Source organism: Neolamprologus multifasciatus, chromosome 15 (assembly GCF_963576455.1).
Source record: "Neolamprologus multifasciatus chromosome 15, fNeoMul1.2, whole genome shotgun sequence".
Taxonomy (NCBI): domain Eukaryota; kingdom Metazoa; phylum Chordata; class Actinopteri; order Cichliformes; family Cichlidae; genus Neolamprologus; species Neolamprologus multifasciatus.
The window spans coordinates 30,817,963-30,832,039 of record NC_140453.1 but is presented as its reverse complement, the minus strand read 5'-3'; the positions used below and the strand labels follow the sequence as shown (position 1 = coordinate 30,832,039).

The 14,077-nt window shown below is 41.1% G+C and overlaps 1 protein-coding gene across 1 annotated transcript in view; it reads right to left on the bottom strand.

The window, feature by feature from the left end:
- Positions 1-14,077, bottom strand: part of xxylt1 (xyloside xylosyltransferase 1) — a 35,482-nt gene that overhangs the window by 16,387 nt on the left and 5,018 nt on the right. Inside the window, exons 3-4 of the mRNA XM_085132340.1 lie at positions 6,776-6,923; positions 396-528 (exon numbers count right to left, since the gene is read on the bottom strand). Coding sequence (XP_084988466.1) covers positions 396-528; positions 6,776-6,923 — 281 coding nt within the window. The remainder of the gene's footprint in view (positions 1-395; positions 529-6,775; positions 6,924-14,077) is intronic.

Sequence of the window (14,077 nt, the reverse complement as noted above, 5' to 3'; positions counted from 1 at the left end):
AGACCTGCTAGGAACAGATGAATTTCTTTATTACATCCAGACATATAAAACCTTTGAATTGAAAGAGGGTGCAATTTTTTTGTCAGACTGACACCTGAATTTTACTTTGGCACAATTTAAAAACAAAGTGAGGATGCTTTCTCGCCAAAAGTCAAAGCCCAGCAGTCGAGTCTCTCCTCATGACAGATGCTAGCCTTTGATCTAGCCTGAGCCGGAAATTATACTGACGTATTGAGCGAACACTTGAAAGCAAGAGCGCCGAAGTTAAAAGCAGAGAGCCTCACTTTTATTCACGTGCATGTCAAGATGCAGTAGCCTGGTGTCAGTCTGAAGCTTCCAACAACTGGCAGGTTCAGATTTCCCTAGTAGGTGCTCTGTAGGTCTGCACTGCTTACCTGTACACTGGCTGCATCTCTCTGGTGATCCCTATAACTGCTCCTGGAGGAAACCGGTGAAACTCCTGAAAAAGGTCCCTGATGTTGGTCCTGTACTTCAGGTCCAAGTCAAGCTGCACTATGCGCGTCAGACCTGAAATGGAAACACAGAGGACAAATGCAGAGACTAAGTTGAACAGATAATGGAAATAAATTGTCTATTTTAAAAATGATCCTAAGAAAATGTACTTCTGAGTAAAATCTCACTGACCACTAGCACATCATTCAGCTTGGATAACAACATTTAGTGAGAGAACTGGCCCTTCCAGGAATACCGAGTTAGAGGAAATAAGAGCAGACACTGACAGAGGTTGGCTCGCTTGGCCTCTCTCTGTGCAATGTTCGCACTGACCTAGAAATGAGAAACATGCACGAGAAGAAAATGTGGAGAGGAATATGACGAAACGTGAACACAGTGGCGTAGCACGCAGAGTAAATGCTTAACACTGCACCTTGTGGTCTGGGAAAGAACCTGTAATAACAGTAACCAGGATATTCGAGCCCTCATCAGTTCATTGTTTCAGCTTCCTATATTATTCTGGTTGGCATAGTGATGAAAGGATGGGAAATGCTCAGGAATGAGGCACTGTGCTCACAACATTATGAACTGATGAAAACTTTTGTCAACTTCGGATGTAAAGTCAACGATGAACACCTACAGGCTGTCGAGTTAACAACATCTAAAGCCGATGGACTGAAAAGATGTGGCGACTTTCTGAGATCCAGGACGCTTCAGAACATACTTTCTTCTCGTTTTTAAATGTCCGGTGATTGCTCCTCAGTCTTACTAATGCGGTCGTACAATGAAAGACAGTGACTTTATTTATTTAATGTTGCCTAAGTCACTAGAAAAACTCAGCTAGGTCACACATAAACATATTTAAGTGCTTCTGTCTGTTAAAACAATTGACGTGAAAAGACGATGGCTCAGCAGTGCGGCAACCTGTTTTCTGTGCTCTCCAAACAAGGAAGCTGCACATCACAATGCCCGAATGTGCTGTGGCAACACAGAGGGGCTAGGAAGCGTAATCTCTGCGTGGTCAGCGCTGTTTGTTTGTACTAACATGGCTTAACGAGCGTGAGTGTAACAGGAAGAGGGTCTTCAGTTCCTACAACATTGTAATGTGGGGGGTTTGATGTTGGACCAATAACTCAACACAAAGTCCTCTGAAGGTGAAAGTGGAGCTGCATGTTTATAAAATCAACTTTTATCTTTTTACATTTTTGAGTAATGATAACACAAAGAACCCTGTTGCAGCTCCTACATTGCTGTACGTCTTTATATTATTATCTTATATTATTATCTAGAGCAGGGCGATATGACCACAAATATTTATCAGGATATACATTTAAAAATTTGCGATAACGATATGACTGACGACATAATTGATACTAAACAAAATACTTTACAACTTCACAACTTTATTAGTGCAACCCCCCCCTCCCCCCCCTCACTAAATGAATTTGGGATTCTCCCAGAAAGGAGAGTTAGCATGTATGTGTAGCACATCATTATATACCAGCTAGCCCAACTTCAGTAACCCTACAAACGTCACTGCTGTTTAGTTTTCTGTCTTCATTTATGTTGGAAGTGATAGCAGAGTTGTACGTTTGAACTGTTTCAGAAATCTCTCAGTCAGAACATGCTATATCATGTTTAGGTGGAAACTAGCGAGCTAACTTCCTGCTAACTTCGAACGCCGTTAAATTTAATAAGTTCTGTTTTCATGGATGCCTGGATGTTAAACTTAATTGTTACACCTGGTAAAGCAGCAACGCTGATCATTTTATTAAAGATGAAATAATTTAGACAGTTTTTAACTCTCAGTGATGCCGCAGTGTTCGTTTGATTTTGGGACCTGAAGAGGAGGGCGTTTCGGACCCAGATGAGTCCGCGAGGCTCTTGACTACTGTAGCCATAATCCTCCGACAATCCATGAAGCGGTGCGCCTTCATAGCTTAGCAAAGTTGTACTAAAACATTTTTGACAGATTTTTTAACACTGTGTACCACATAAAATCAGTTCAAGGTCAGTAAGCACAACCAGAATTCATACATTAGGCACACTGTCGATTTTGGAGAAAATTACAGGATTTCAAGTTCGCCTTATAGCCCCAAAAATAGGGTACTTCAAGTTTGAAAGCGGTCAGTGTACACATAAGTCAAAACTTCAATGAAACTTTTATGTGCATTACCTTAGTTTGATTTAGAGATGAGGACGAGATTTGTTTCAATTTTTGTTGAAAACCTCTCTTAATTATTAAATAAATTAATTTCTTAAACTTGTATGTACTAATCTCCAAGCAGACTGAAGGCATCTTAAACGGTATCTTTATATCTAAGATATGAAACATAAATTAAACGCACTCATATAGAAATAGTAGGAAACGTCTACATTGTTTGTTTATTTCAATTTAATTTTCTCTACATAAATAATCTTTTGAAAAGAATCCGTCCCTGTGTGATCAAAATACAAAACTCTTTTTTTCCCCAAACAATTAAACAAAAAAATATTGTTATGTGGAAAATATGTGAGTTGAGGTCAATCTGGGCCAGGTGTGTGGGTGCTGCATTTACTTATTTACTGCAGGAATAATGTCATTAGTGTGGCTTAGAGCCTGCCTGAGGCTCTGGTCAGATCTGGTCAAACTCAGGCACGGCAACAAAACAACAGAGACACTGTTACCTAACACGATATATATTTATTTATTTTTAAAGTAAGAAAGTGGGTCAACCTCATTAAGCTGTAATAATAGCCTTGATGTGAGTCTATTGACGCTGTTTTCTGCTTTCACCATGATTCACTAGAAAATGCCACCAAAAGTACGTTTCCTGATTCAATATAAACGGTTTACTCCAAACAACGAGGTCCTACAGTCACAAACAGTAAAAATAAAATGGCAAAACAGGACAACAGAAAGCAGCTGTACTGCATTCAAACTTCATCAAGTCTAAGTGACAGTATTTTAGGCTTGCAAACGGCAAAACTGTAGACTTGAAACAAATTCCTGAATGTTACTCTCTGCCAGTATGATGCTAATAAGGTTAACATGTTAGCTAGATTGATGAACTCAAACCTTAACCCGTGCTGAGGATACTCAAGTCAGTTACTTGAACACAAACTGAGGCTACGTCCACGGGTATCTTTGAAAATGGAGATGTTCCGTTTTCGTTTTAAAAAATAATCCCGTCCACACGTAAAGGCAGAAATGAAGGAAAACGCTGCTAGGAACATGCCAAAGCAGCAGGTGGCGCTATATTCCTAACCGTGCAGAAATGTTGGCCAATCAGAAGTCTAGAAGCCTCGGCGGGAAAAAGTAAACAAAGCTGGAGCATAGAAGCAGAACCGAGTCGTATGTGTGGAGGGACAGTAACTGTGTGTGTATATGTAAGCATTTAAACACCAAACACTTCACTGAAACTGAGCAGCATTATTACAAATCAGAAAACCTGCACACATTAAAATGTGTGATTTCACTGGCAGGTAGGTATACAGACAAAACCTTATCCCTACAAAAACTGTCATCGATGTGTGTGACCCTGTGTCAGGTCTTTGCTAGATTTTTTCCCGTTTCTTAATGACGTGACTTTCAGATACTGTTCATCTGGTGTAGGTCGTTTTTCGGGCTTGCCGCTTCTTTTATTCTCCCCTTGTCCAGCTTCCTCAAATTTTTTAAGGACACATTGTACAACACGCTGAGATGTGCCAGGTTTTTGGCTGAGAGCTCGTTGGGAGTTAAAGCCTGTCAAACTGTGTTATCGTTTTCAATTGTTATAGATTCAACTAAAGAAATGGGGAGGAAAAGATGTGTTCCTGCAATAGGCTGCTGCCTAAAACAAAGAAAAACTGGAAAACCATCTCTCAAGACCACTTTAAAAAAATTTACATCTGGCATCTTGGAAGCAAAATATAAGCAAATGAGAGGCGACTCAAAATCGCAGTTTTCAACAAAACCGCTGCTTCTTCCTGGGATTCAAATATCATCTTTGTCACGTTTTCAAAGCGGTTCGCACAATAACAGCGTCACTTTAACCCTGTGTGGAAAACAAAAGACGAGGTCGCAGCAGAGACTCAAGTAGCAGCACGTTCACCTCTCGAGGGGACGCAAAAGCACGTAACACCTTTCCCCTAAACACAACAAGTGTTTAGGAACCTTGTCATTAATTAACAGCTTTCCATTGTGCAATTTTATTTCTCGCCTATTCTCAAAGGACAGAGAATACATAGATCTGTTTTCAAGGCATTTAATGACCTGCATGCTACACTTACAAGGAGAACATGCAACATGGTTTTGATGTCCAGGTTCAGGTTGTCCAAAAAACTCACTGAAAAGCCTTCAGCTAATCCAAAATGCTGCAGCAAGAGTCCTGACAGGGACTAGAAAGAGAGAGCAGATTTCTCCTGTTTTGGCTTCCCTTCAGTGGCTTCCTGTTAAATCCAGAATTGAATTCAAAATCCTGCTCCTCACATACAAGGTCTTAAATAATCAGGCCCCATCTTATCTTAATGACCTTGTAGTACCATATCACCCTATTAGAGCACTTCGCTCTCGCTCTGCAGGCCTACTTGTTGTTCCTAGAGTTTTTAAAAGTAGAATGGGAGGCGGAGCCTTCAGTTTTCAGGCCCCTCTTCTGTGGAACCAGCTTCCAGTTTGGATTCGGGAGACAGACACTATCTCTACTTTTAAGATTAGGCTTCAAACTTTCCTTTTTGCTAAAGCATATAGTTAGGGCTGGACCAGGTGACCCTGAATCCTCCCTTAGTTATGCTGCAATAGACGTAGGCTGCCGGGGATTCCCATGATGCATTGAGTTTTTACTTTCTAGTCCCCTTTCTCACTCACTATGTATTAACAGACCTCTCTGCATTGAATCATATCTGTTATTAACCTCTGTCTCTCTTCCACAGCATGTCTTTATCCTGTCTTCCTTCTCTCACCCCAACCAATCACAGCAGATGGCCCCGCCCCTCCCTGAGCCTGGTTCTGCTGGAGGTTTCTTCCTGTTAAAAGGGAGTTTTTCCTTCAAACTGTCGCCAAAGTGCTGCTCATAGGGGGTCATATGATTGTTGGGTTTTTCTCTGTATCTATGAAGCGCCTTGAGGCGACTTTTGTTGTGATTTGGCGCTATATAAATAAAATTGAATTGAATTGAATCATGAATTCTTTGTTATGCTACTCTACTGTAGCATCAGTGTGGCGTAACCTGTACCTAAATTAATAAAAATGAACATAAGGACCTCAAAAACATTTTGCATTTCTCATATGCTCTCTCAGGCTGTGTACAGGAAAGCGTAACAGTGCTGACAATTTCCTCCATGAATTCTCTTTTGAAAACGGCAACAAATCTGACAAAACGTCCATCCTTCACACTCGTGCCACTAATCAGAAGCTTCTTTGTCTGCTGCTTATCTCGCCCAGTGATGAGAGAAACAGTTACATCAAAGACCGGTGCCTAGAAAACAACCCTGCTGTAGCTCTGTGCATCACATACTCTCACCCCCACCTGTCCCAAAACCACCACATTATGCCCTTTCTAGATAAAAGCCTTCTTTAAATAGAAATGTGTGACCACGTGGGCACACAGAGCAAACGTGCAACACATGGTCGATCGATAAGCGCTTTAAGGACACGATCTCCAGCGAGATTTTAGTTGTTATTTGAATTATTCGCTTTAAAGTTTGAGCAGTCTAAAAATTAGACAGTTGCATGAACAACATCTCTTAAAATTACTTAAAGGCTCATCTCGGCTCATCTCTTCAAGCTTTCACCTGAACAACTGCCATCACCAACCATCAAGCTGAACATGCTTCAGCTTCATCCCTCTTGTTCATGTTAGGGTAAATTTAAACTGGAAACGTTGAAAACATTTGAAAAATGTAAGCTGTTCTCTATTGTTGATCTCTACTGCATGCCCCATGCTGCACATCCATTGAAGTGATCCACAACAGTGCACAACAGAAGAGATCTCTGCCCACAGTCAGCACCCACACAGGAGGCACCGGTATGGACAGTAATGACAGAGCACATCCTTCCTTCCTCACTCCCCAGGGCCTCTGCAGCATGCCACGTGCATGTTAGATACCTGCCCAACCTGCTTTTTTCCAGCTGCGCACCAGCAAATCAAAGAAGTGAGTGACCGAGTTTATTTAAAGCTCGGTACGCCAGAGAACTAACGCAGACTTTTCTGACATATCGTTGCAGCTCTATATGTGAAACATGATCTGTTATGTACATTTCTCTCCTTGAGCAAAGGAACAGAGTAATAACTGAGGCGACGGTTGCTGTCAGATAAGATAAGAACTAAAGGGACTAAATGGGATAAAATGTTCCACGTCTTACTTTCAGGCATGATGTGATGCATAGCTACGGACAGAAAGAAGATGGCGTCGCTGTAATAGGCTCCGGAGCCAGCGCTGAAATGCTTCTGCATGGCTTCCACAATAGGGAAGAGCTTCTGAGTCAGAGCCACGACGTCATGAAACACCACCTGCAGGAAAATATGAGCAGAATTGAGTCGTGAAAGAAAGCTGGGAAAATAATATTGTTTTCAACAACTGGTGCAGCTTGAGGCCACTGTCTGCATTGGACAGGTTTAGTGACCTCATCACCTTTAACTTCCCCCGCTTACCGTGTCGGTAACTGTCTACTCAAATGTTTATGTCATACTGAAATCCATTTACAGCACACTAAGCTATTTGGACTAAATTATGACAAATACTTGAAGCAGTGAGCAATGCTGAGCTACGCACTGTGATAAGGATCAGGGCTGCACGGGATATTTTCTAAGCAGAAGATCTGGACTTGAGCTAATGTGAAGTAGAGCTGCCACAATTAGTCGACTAGTCACGATTACGTCGACTATCAAAATCGTCGACGACTGTTTTAATAGTCGACGCGTCGTTTGAAGCTTTGTAAGATCACAAAAGACGCAGGAATAAGTAGTAGGATTTAAGAGTGTAATAACGGACTGAAACAGAAGATGGCAGCACTGCATGTACAAGGATGCCAGCTGCCGTTAAACCCCGAAGAAGAAGAAGAAGCTGTGTCCCAGAATTCATAGCGCGGCCCAGCTCAGTTTACAACAATGGTGGCAGCTAGTTAGTTTTAATATTACTCTTATTATTCTTTCTGGGTCACAAAATAAACATTTAACATATTTTCAGGTGAGAATGTAGCTGTGTAAACCTCAAATATCTGCTCAGTTTATCAAGACACCACATATTTTCAAAAGCGCTCCGACGTTTTCGGAGACGTCTGTTACCCACTAGCTCGATAGCTAGCCGGGGGCTAGGCTCACTGGAGCCGTGAGAATACCGGACTCCCGGCAGATCGTTTTCAAACCCACCGCCGTCTTTCGCTACTCAGGTTAAATATATATAAGTCACTTAGATAACTTCAAAATGTTATTGTTTGGCTTTTTTAGTATTTTATTTGTTCCTGAGTAAATCAGTTTGGCTGAGAGAAGTTATAGTTTTTACACAGCTGAATGAAGTAACGCTGACTCCACTATGGAAATTCTCTGTAAACTCAAGGCTCACAAGTTCTGCTGAAATCTTTCCGTTTTGGTGATTTCAGTTCAGACGATGGCTGCAAACAGCTGCACCAGTCCACGACCCAAATTCCATTAAGTGCTGCCTTCTTATGTCCAAGTTTCCCTTCATGCTGCCTCTGAGAGCTTCAAATCCCACAACATCTTGTACAGTAGATATCTCTACAGATTAGGGCAAGAGGATTTAAAAAAAATATACTAAGTAGTGATTATCATTAAAGTGTTCTTGCAGGAGGAAAAATAAGTAAGTCGACTTGGGCTGGGCTACTTTCTGTTAAGGCCAGACACGTGTCAGTGTGGGGAAAAGAAGTCTTAACCCGTTGCAATTACCGGGACTTGTGCATTGATTCCTGCAGGGTTAGACGACATGCATAGAGGTTTTTAAAGTAGAATAGTAAGCAGAGCCTTCAGAGATCAGGTCCTTTTTTCTCTCTTTAAAATAATAATGAAACGGGCTCCCAGTTTGGATTTAGGAAACAACACTCTCTTACAAGATTAGACTTAAAATGATCCTCTTTGATAACGGATATAGTTAAGACTGCATCAGGTGACCCTGAACCCTCCCTTAGTTATACTGCAACAGGCTTAAGAAGCTAGGGGACTTCCAACGAGCTACTGAGTGCTTCTTTACTCACCTCTTTTCTCTCTCTTTGTGTTTATACTTTTGCATTTTATCATGATTAATGATTACATGATTCATTTAGCATTTCAGCTCTCCCATGATGTCCCGTTAGAGGTTTCTTCCTGTTAAAAGGGAGTTTTTCCTTCCTATTGTTGCCAATTGCTTGCTCAGAGTCTCCCCTGATTGTTGGGGTTTTCTATTGTCTCTAATATTGTAGGCTCTTCACCCTACAATATAAAAAGCCTTGAGGCGACTGTTGTTGCGAGTTGACGATATAAATAAAACTGAAATCTTAAAGCTTCAGGCAGAACATTTCATCTGTCGATAACTTGCCGTTTTAAAGCTGAACAGAGCAAAACAAGGACAGGACTGAGCAAATAAATAATACATCCTAAGGTAGCCCTGCCCTAAAGCATCCCCCATCATAATTTACAGTTACAATTACATTGAATACAACATGGAAGCATTGACTGAGACCTTAAATCTATCAGCATTCACTGAGGTCACAGATTAAAGGAGCTGTATGGTGTTTTTCCCACTAAAGGAATTAAAGGTTTAACTGTTTTCAACATACAGACGATATTTGATGACCTCCCCTGTACCCTTAAAGACGAGCTCTGACACCACAGCATGCAACAAAGACGTAGTTTTAGTCCATTAGTATAGTTTCTGGGTTTTCTCTCCGTTTTGGCCTCCCGTCCACACTGAGACGGCGTTTTGGCTGATGGAAAACGACTTTCTAAAACAATGACACATGTTAGTCATATGATGCAGTCATGTGACCAATTAAACTAAGATAGCAGAGGGCGTTATACAGCAGGTGCTTAGCCCTATTAAAGATTAATATCAGTCTGTACATACTCCAGAGAGCTTTTCTTCAAATTCTTTAATTCTCACTCGCTTTTGCAACTTTGTACTTTCGTGTTACTCGCAGCAACAACTCCACCTCATTGTTAGTCCGTTTTAAAAACTCGGTGCTTTTCCTCGACATTCTGCCGCGACGTTTCAAAGAGCCGGAGAGTAAATAAGCGGCAGACAGAAATGAGGCAGGTCGAAACTTCTTGCATTTCACACATTAGTGATGTGCGATACCACTGATTTACTTTCCGATCCGTAAGTAAAACTATTGTTGTTGTTATGGTATTGACGATACTGATACGATAACGATACTCTGTACAAAAACTTAATGCTTCATTGTATTTAATAATACAATATATAAATTGCATTATGTAATTGTAATAATAATATAGCGTCATACTGATTACAGGACATCAGACTACTTGTTCTTATAGCTTAATGATGCAGAATAATCATATAGAAATAAAAAACTGAAGTTGTGCGCTATTTGAGCATGTTGCCTGCCTGCAGCACTAAAGGAGTCCGTGAGAGACGTCTGTCTCGCTGCACCTGTCCTCCTCCTCCTCTTCAGTTCGCCTCAACATAAGCTCGTCATATTCTGTGATATGATTTACTCTGAGGTGTTTGACGAGGTTAGTGGTTTTGCCACAACACCTCACTGTCTTGCCACATGTATTGCAAAAGACGTCTCGGCTGTTTGTGGAGGTAAAATACGTCCACACATGACTCCGTTTACGCTCAGCCATTGTTGTGAGTGCGCACGCCAGAGGCTGCCACACATTTATACAGCTGTATTTCGCACATGACTATGACAGGCGGAAGAGGAAGTAGTTCCTTCCCATTTAGACGATCCGAATGATAAAGTTTCTTTCCACTGTGTTCATGAAAAACTACAAATTTATCCCAAAGTACTAAAATATTGATATTTTAATATGAGAATCGATTCTAGAACATAAATTACTGGCATAGGAAGAATCCACACACCACTATCACTAGGGATGGGTATCGTTTAGGTTTTATCCGATACCGGTGCCAAACCGGTACTTTTGAAACGGTGCCGGTGCTTAAACGGTGCCCAAACCGGTGCTTAAAGAATGGAGAACACAAAATTGGTCCAAAAACCTCTCATGTTCAGCTGTTTTTTTGTAAAAAGATAACAATGTTAGTCTTTTCTGCAGGTATAGGGCATATATGGTATCACTCTGGGCTGGAAGCAGTGCTTAAACAATGGAAAAAACACAAACTTTGTCCAAAAACCTCTCATGTTTAGCTGTTTTCCACTTTTTCTTCGGTCATTTTAGCCTTTTTGGCCAGGGTGAAGGGAGTATCTGCCATCAAACAAGAAGACAGCCGCATGTAGCTATGATGGTGTTTGCTAGTTCACGTTACATGCATTAATTTAATAACGCGGTTAGCTTACTCAACGTAAATTACACACGAACAACATTAAGCTACTCACGCAGAGAAGAACGGCTGCTGCTGCCATCATCATTTCTGCTACACTGGCAGGGCTAGGTTCATCGGATTTAAAGTGTGACCTCCTTTGACAGTATCAGCTTAAAGCACTTGTTGCAGGCTGCTGAGTTTGCATCTTTTGCTGTGAAGTACAGCCAGACTTTTGACCGCTTTGCCTTGGGCATTTTTAATCTGTAGCTCTGCTCTAAAAGAACGTACGTACCTGGACCCGCCTACTATCCTCGAAACGTAAAATGATTGGCTAGAATCTAAAGTGTATCATTCCATACCAGTTGGTGGCGGTAATGCACCTTTCAGTTGTTTGCCAACCGCCAATAGAAATGTAAGGAAGAAGAAAGTGTATCACAGCTCAGGAAAAAAAAGCACCGAAATAAAGCACCGAAATGCGCGCTGCTTTTCGGTCTGGTTACTACCGTTTATGTCAGAACCGGTGCCATGATGGCACCGGATACCGGTACCCATCCCTAACTATCACACATGCGCAGGACTGGAACGTAAGCGTCTTCGGCCGTTTCAATGTGAACTAGTGATGGGATTTCCGGCTCTTTTTAGAGATCCGGCTCTTTCGGCTCGGCTCACTAAAAAGAGCCGGCTCTTTCGGCTCCGAACCGGCTCTTCAGGTTGTTTGTTGCTTTAATTATTTAATCATTAACAATAATATAAAATTATGCAGAAAAGGAATTACTAATGTAAAAAAAGTGGTTTTATTTATATGTGTTTATATATGGCCCCTAGAGACAAAGCACGTACAAACTCTAAAGCATATAAAAACTCCAAAAAGCACGTACAAACACATTTCTAGCGTTTACTGAACTTCCAAAACAGAGCTACCCAGATCACTTAAATTACACAATTGAAAACATGTGTGTATTGTTTGTGTATTTATAGACAAGCACTCATATTTATTCAAATAATTTAAAAAAAAAGTTCATTTACCTGTTACTACCACACACCAAATCCGGTTGTTGATACTTCCTGGCTTGTGTAGCCACTAGGTAACAAAAGCTCAACACTGCGCCCTAGAAACCTGGAGCACTTCTGTTGTCTTTTGTACGTGTTTTGGAGTTTGTACGTGCTTCTGAGTTTTTACGTGTTTTGGAGTTTGTACGTGCTTCTGAGTTTTTATGTGTTTTGGAGTTTGTACGTGCTTCTGAGTTTTTACGTGTTTTGGAGTTTGTACGTGCTTCTGAGTTTTTACGTGTTTTGGAGTTTGTACGTGCTTCTGAGTTTTTACGTGTTTTGGAGTTTTTACGCGTTTTGGAGTTTGTACATGCTTAGGAGTTTGTACGTGTTTTGGAGTTTGTACGTGCTTTATCTCTAAGGTCCACCATAAATATACTTTATTTATTCACTCCACATAAAATGTAATAAATAAATCATATAATACAAAAAACAACAATTTACATTTTAAACTTTTAACTATTTCAATTTTCAGCTTTTTCCTTTTAAACAAATTTAACGTGAAACAACACAAAACACTGCAAACCACAACACAATTAAATATAGATTAAAATATTAAAACAAAAAGAAGATGCACATTCTCTGTCATATGGGCCTGCATGATTTCTGAATCCTTTATCATCTGCAACTGAAAATAGTGAATGATTACTATACCTTTCTAATGTGACATTGTTGTCCCTCGCTCTCTTTCTCTCTGGCTCTGTTCCTGTGCTACTGCCAGTGTAACTAACGCCCCTCCCCCCTCTGCCCAGCGCAAGTACAGGCCGCGCATGCGGAGTTTAGCGGAAAAAAGGGCGAGAGAGAGGGTGAGAAAAAAAAAAAAAAACAACTCACGGCTCCCAATAAGGAGCCGGCTCGCATCGTTCACTTCAAAGAGCCGGCTCTAAGAGCCATTTCGTTCGCGAACGACCCATCACTAATGTGAACGCACAACTCTGAAAACGACTGAAAACGATAGCGTGGACGCGGAGCGTTTTCAAATCTATCCGGGCTTGTGTGGACGCAGCCTCAGAAGGCCGAGAGGCTTTCAGGAGGTAAAGAGTTAAGGGGTTAAATGTATTGTTCAGGTGGATTTGTGAAGAAAAGGAAAGAAAAAGGTCATAAAACATCCCAGGTAATTTATATTGGTACTGGGAAACCTTATCAATTCCCAGTGCAGGCTTATGTGAAAGTACTAAAATACTGTGTCCTGGTTTAATGAACCGTAGTTATTTTTGCAACACACCCAGTTCCAACTTTCAAAGCCCCAAAACTTCACACTGCTGTGCCTGTTTATTCTGACACTCGGACTCATAAATCTTACCTGTGGCACATAAATGGAAAACCAGAGAGTTTTCACTTTTGTTTGACCGACAAAAACCAAGCAGAGAAACTCGAGCACATTATTCGAGCTCTGATGTTTTCAAACATCAGTTGATCGAGTAATATTAGCAGTGGACTTGAAAGGCTGGACGTGTTTGGCAGCCGCCGTGTTGCTTTTGAAGGCGTGCCAGGACTGAGCAAAAGTTCCTTTTTTGACTCCTGTGGCCCGACTCGAGCAGCGCTCCCTTCAGAGAGCACAGAGCTGGAAAAGATTCGGACTTTGCGCTTACTTAATGAGCAATAACGTGTTTTTGAATGAAAAGCTAGAGAAATGATGAACATATGTAACATAAACATGGAGGATGGATGCTTACAAAGTGGATTTAATAACATGGACACAAAAGTCTCTGTCAGTATGACGTTAACTTCAGGAATATGAGACATTAACTCGTCCTTGAACCTGAACTTTACAGGATAAATAGAAATCAGTGACCTCAAAAAGCCTTCTTGAGTTTTATTAAATGAGTTGATCTTGTGTTTCCTGGATCCTCCTGAGCGACTTGTTATTGCCTTTTATGTCCTCTTATCAGCTGCAGAATACTAACACATTGTACAATGGCTCCGACACAAAAACACTGCCATTAGGACGCAGATATTAACATATATTAATATCACAACACTGCTTCCTGTGAGCTGTCAGCACTGCATGAGACGCTGCTCAAGTGAGTTCCATGAAATATGGTTAGGGAGTAAAGTGTGTAACCTCTAGGCAGCGTGACTCTGCAGTCTCTCTGCTGCAAATGTCAAGTGGGTCATTTAATGTGCTGCTGCTGGGAAGCAATGTAGCCTAAAATACATACTTATCTAATCCTCG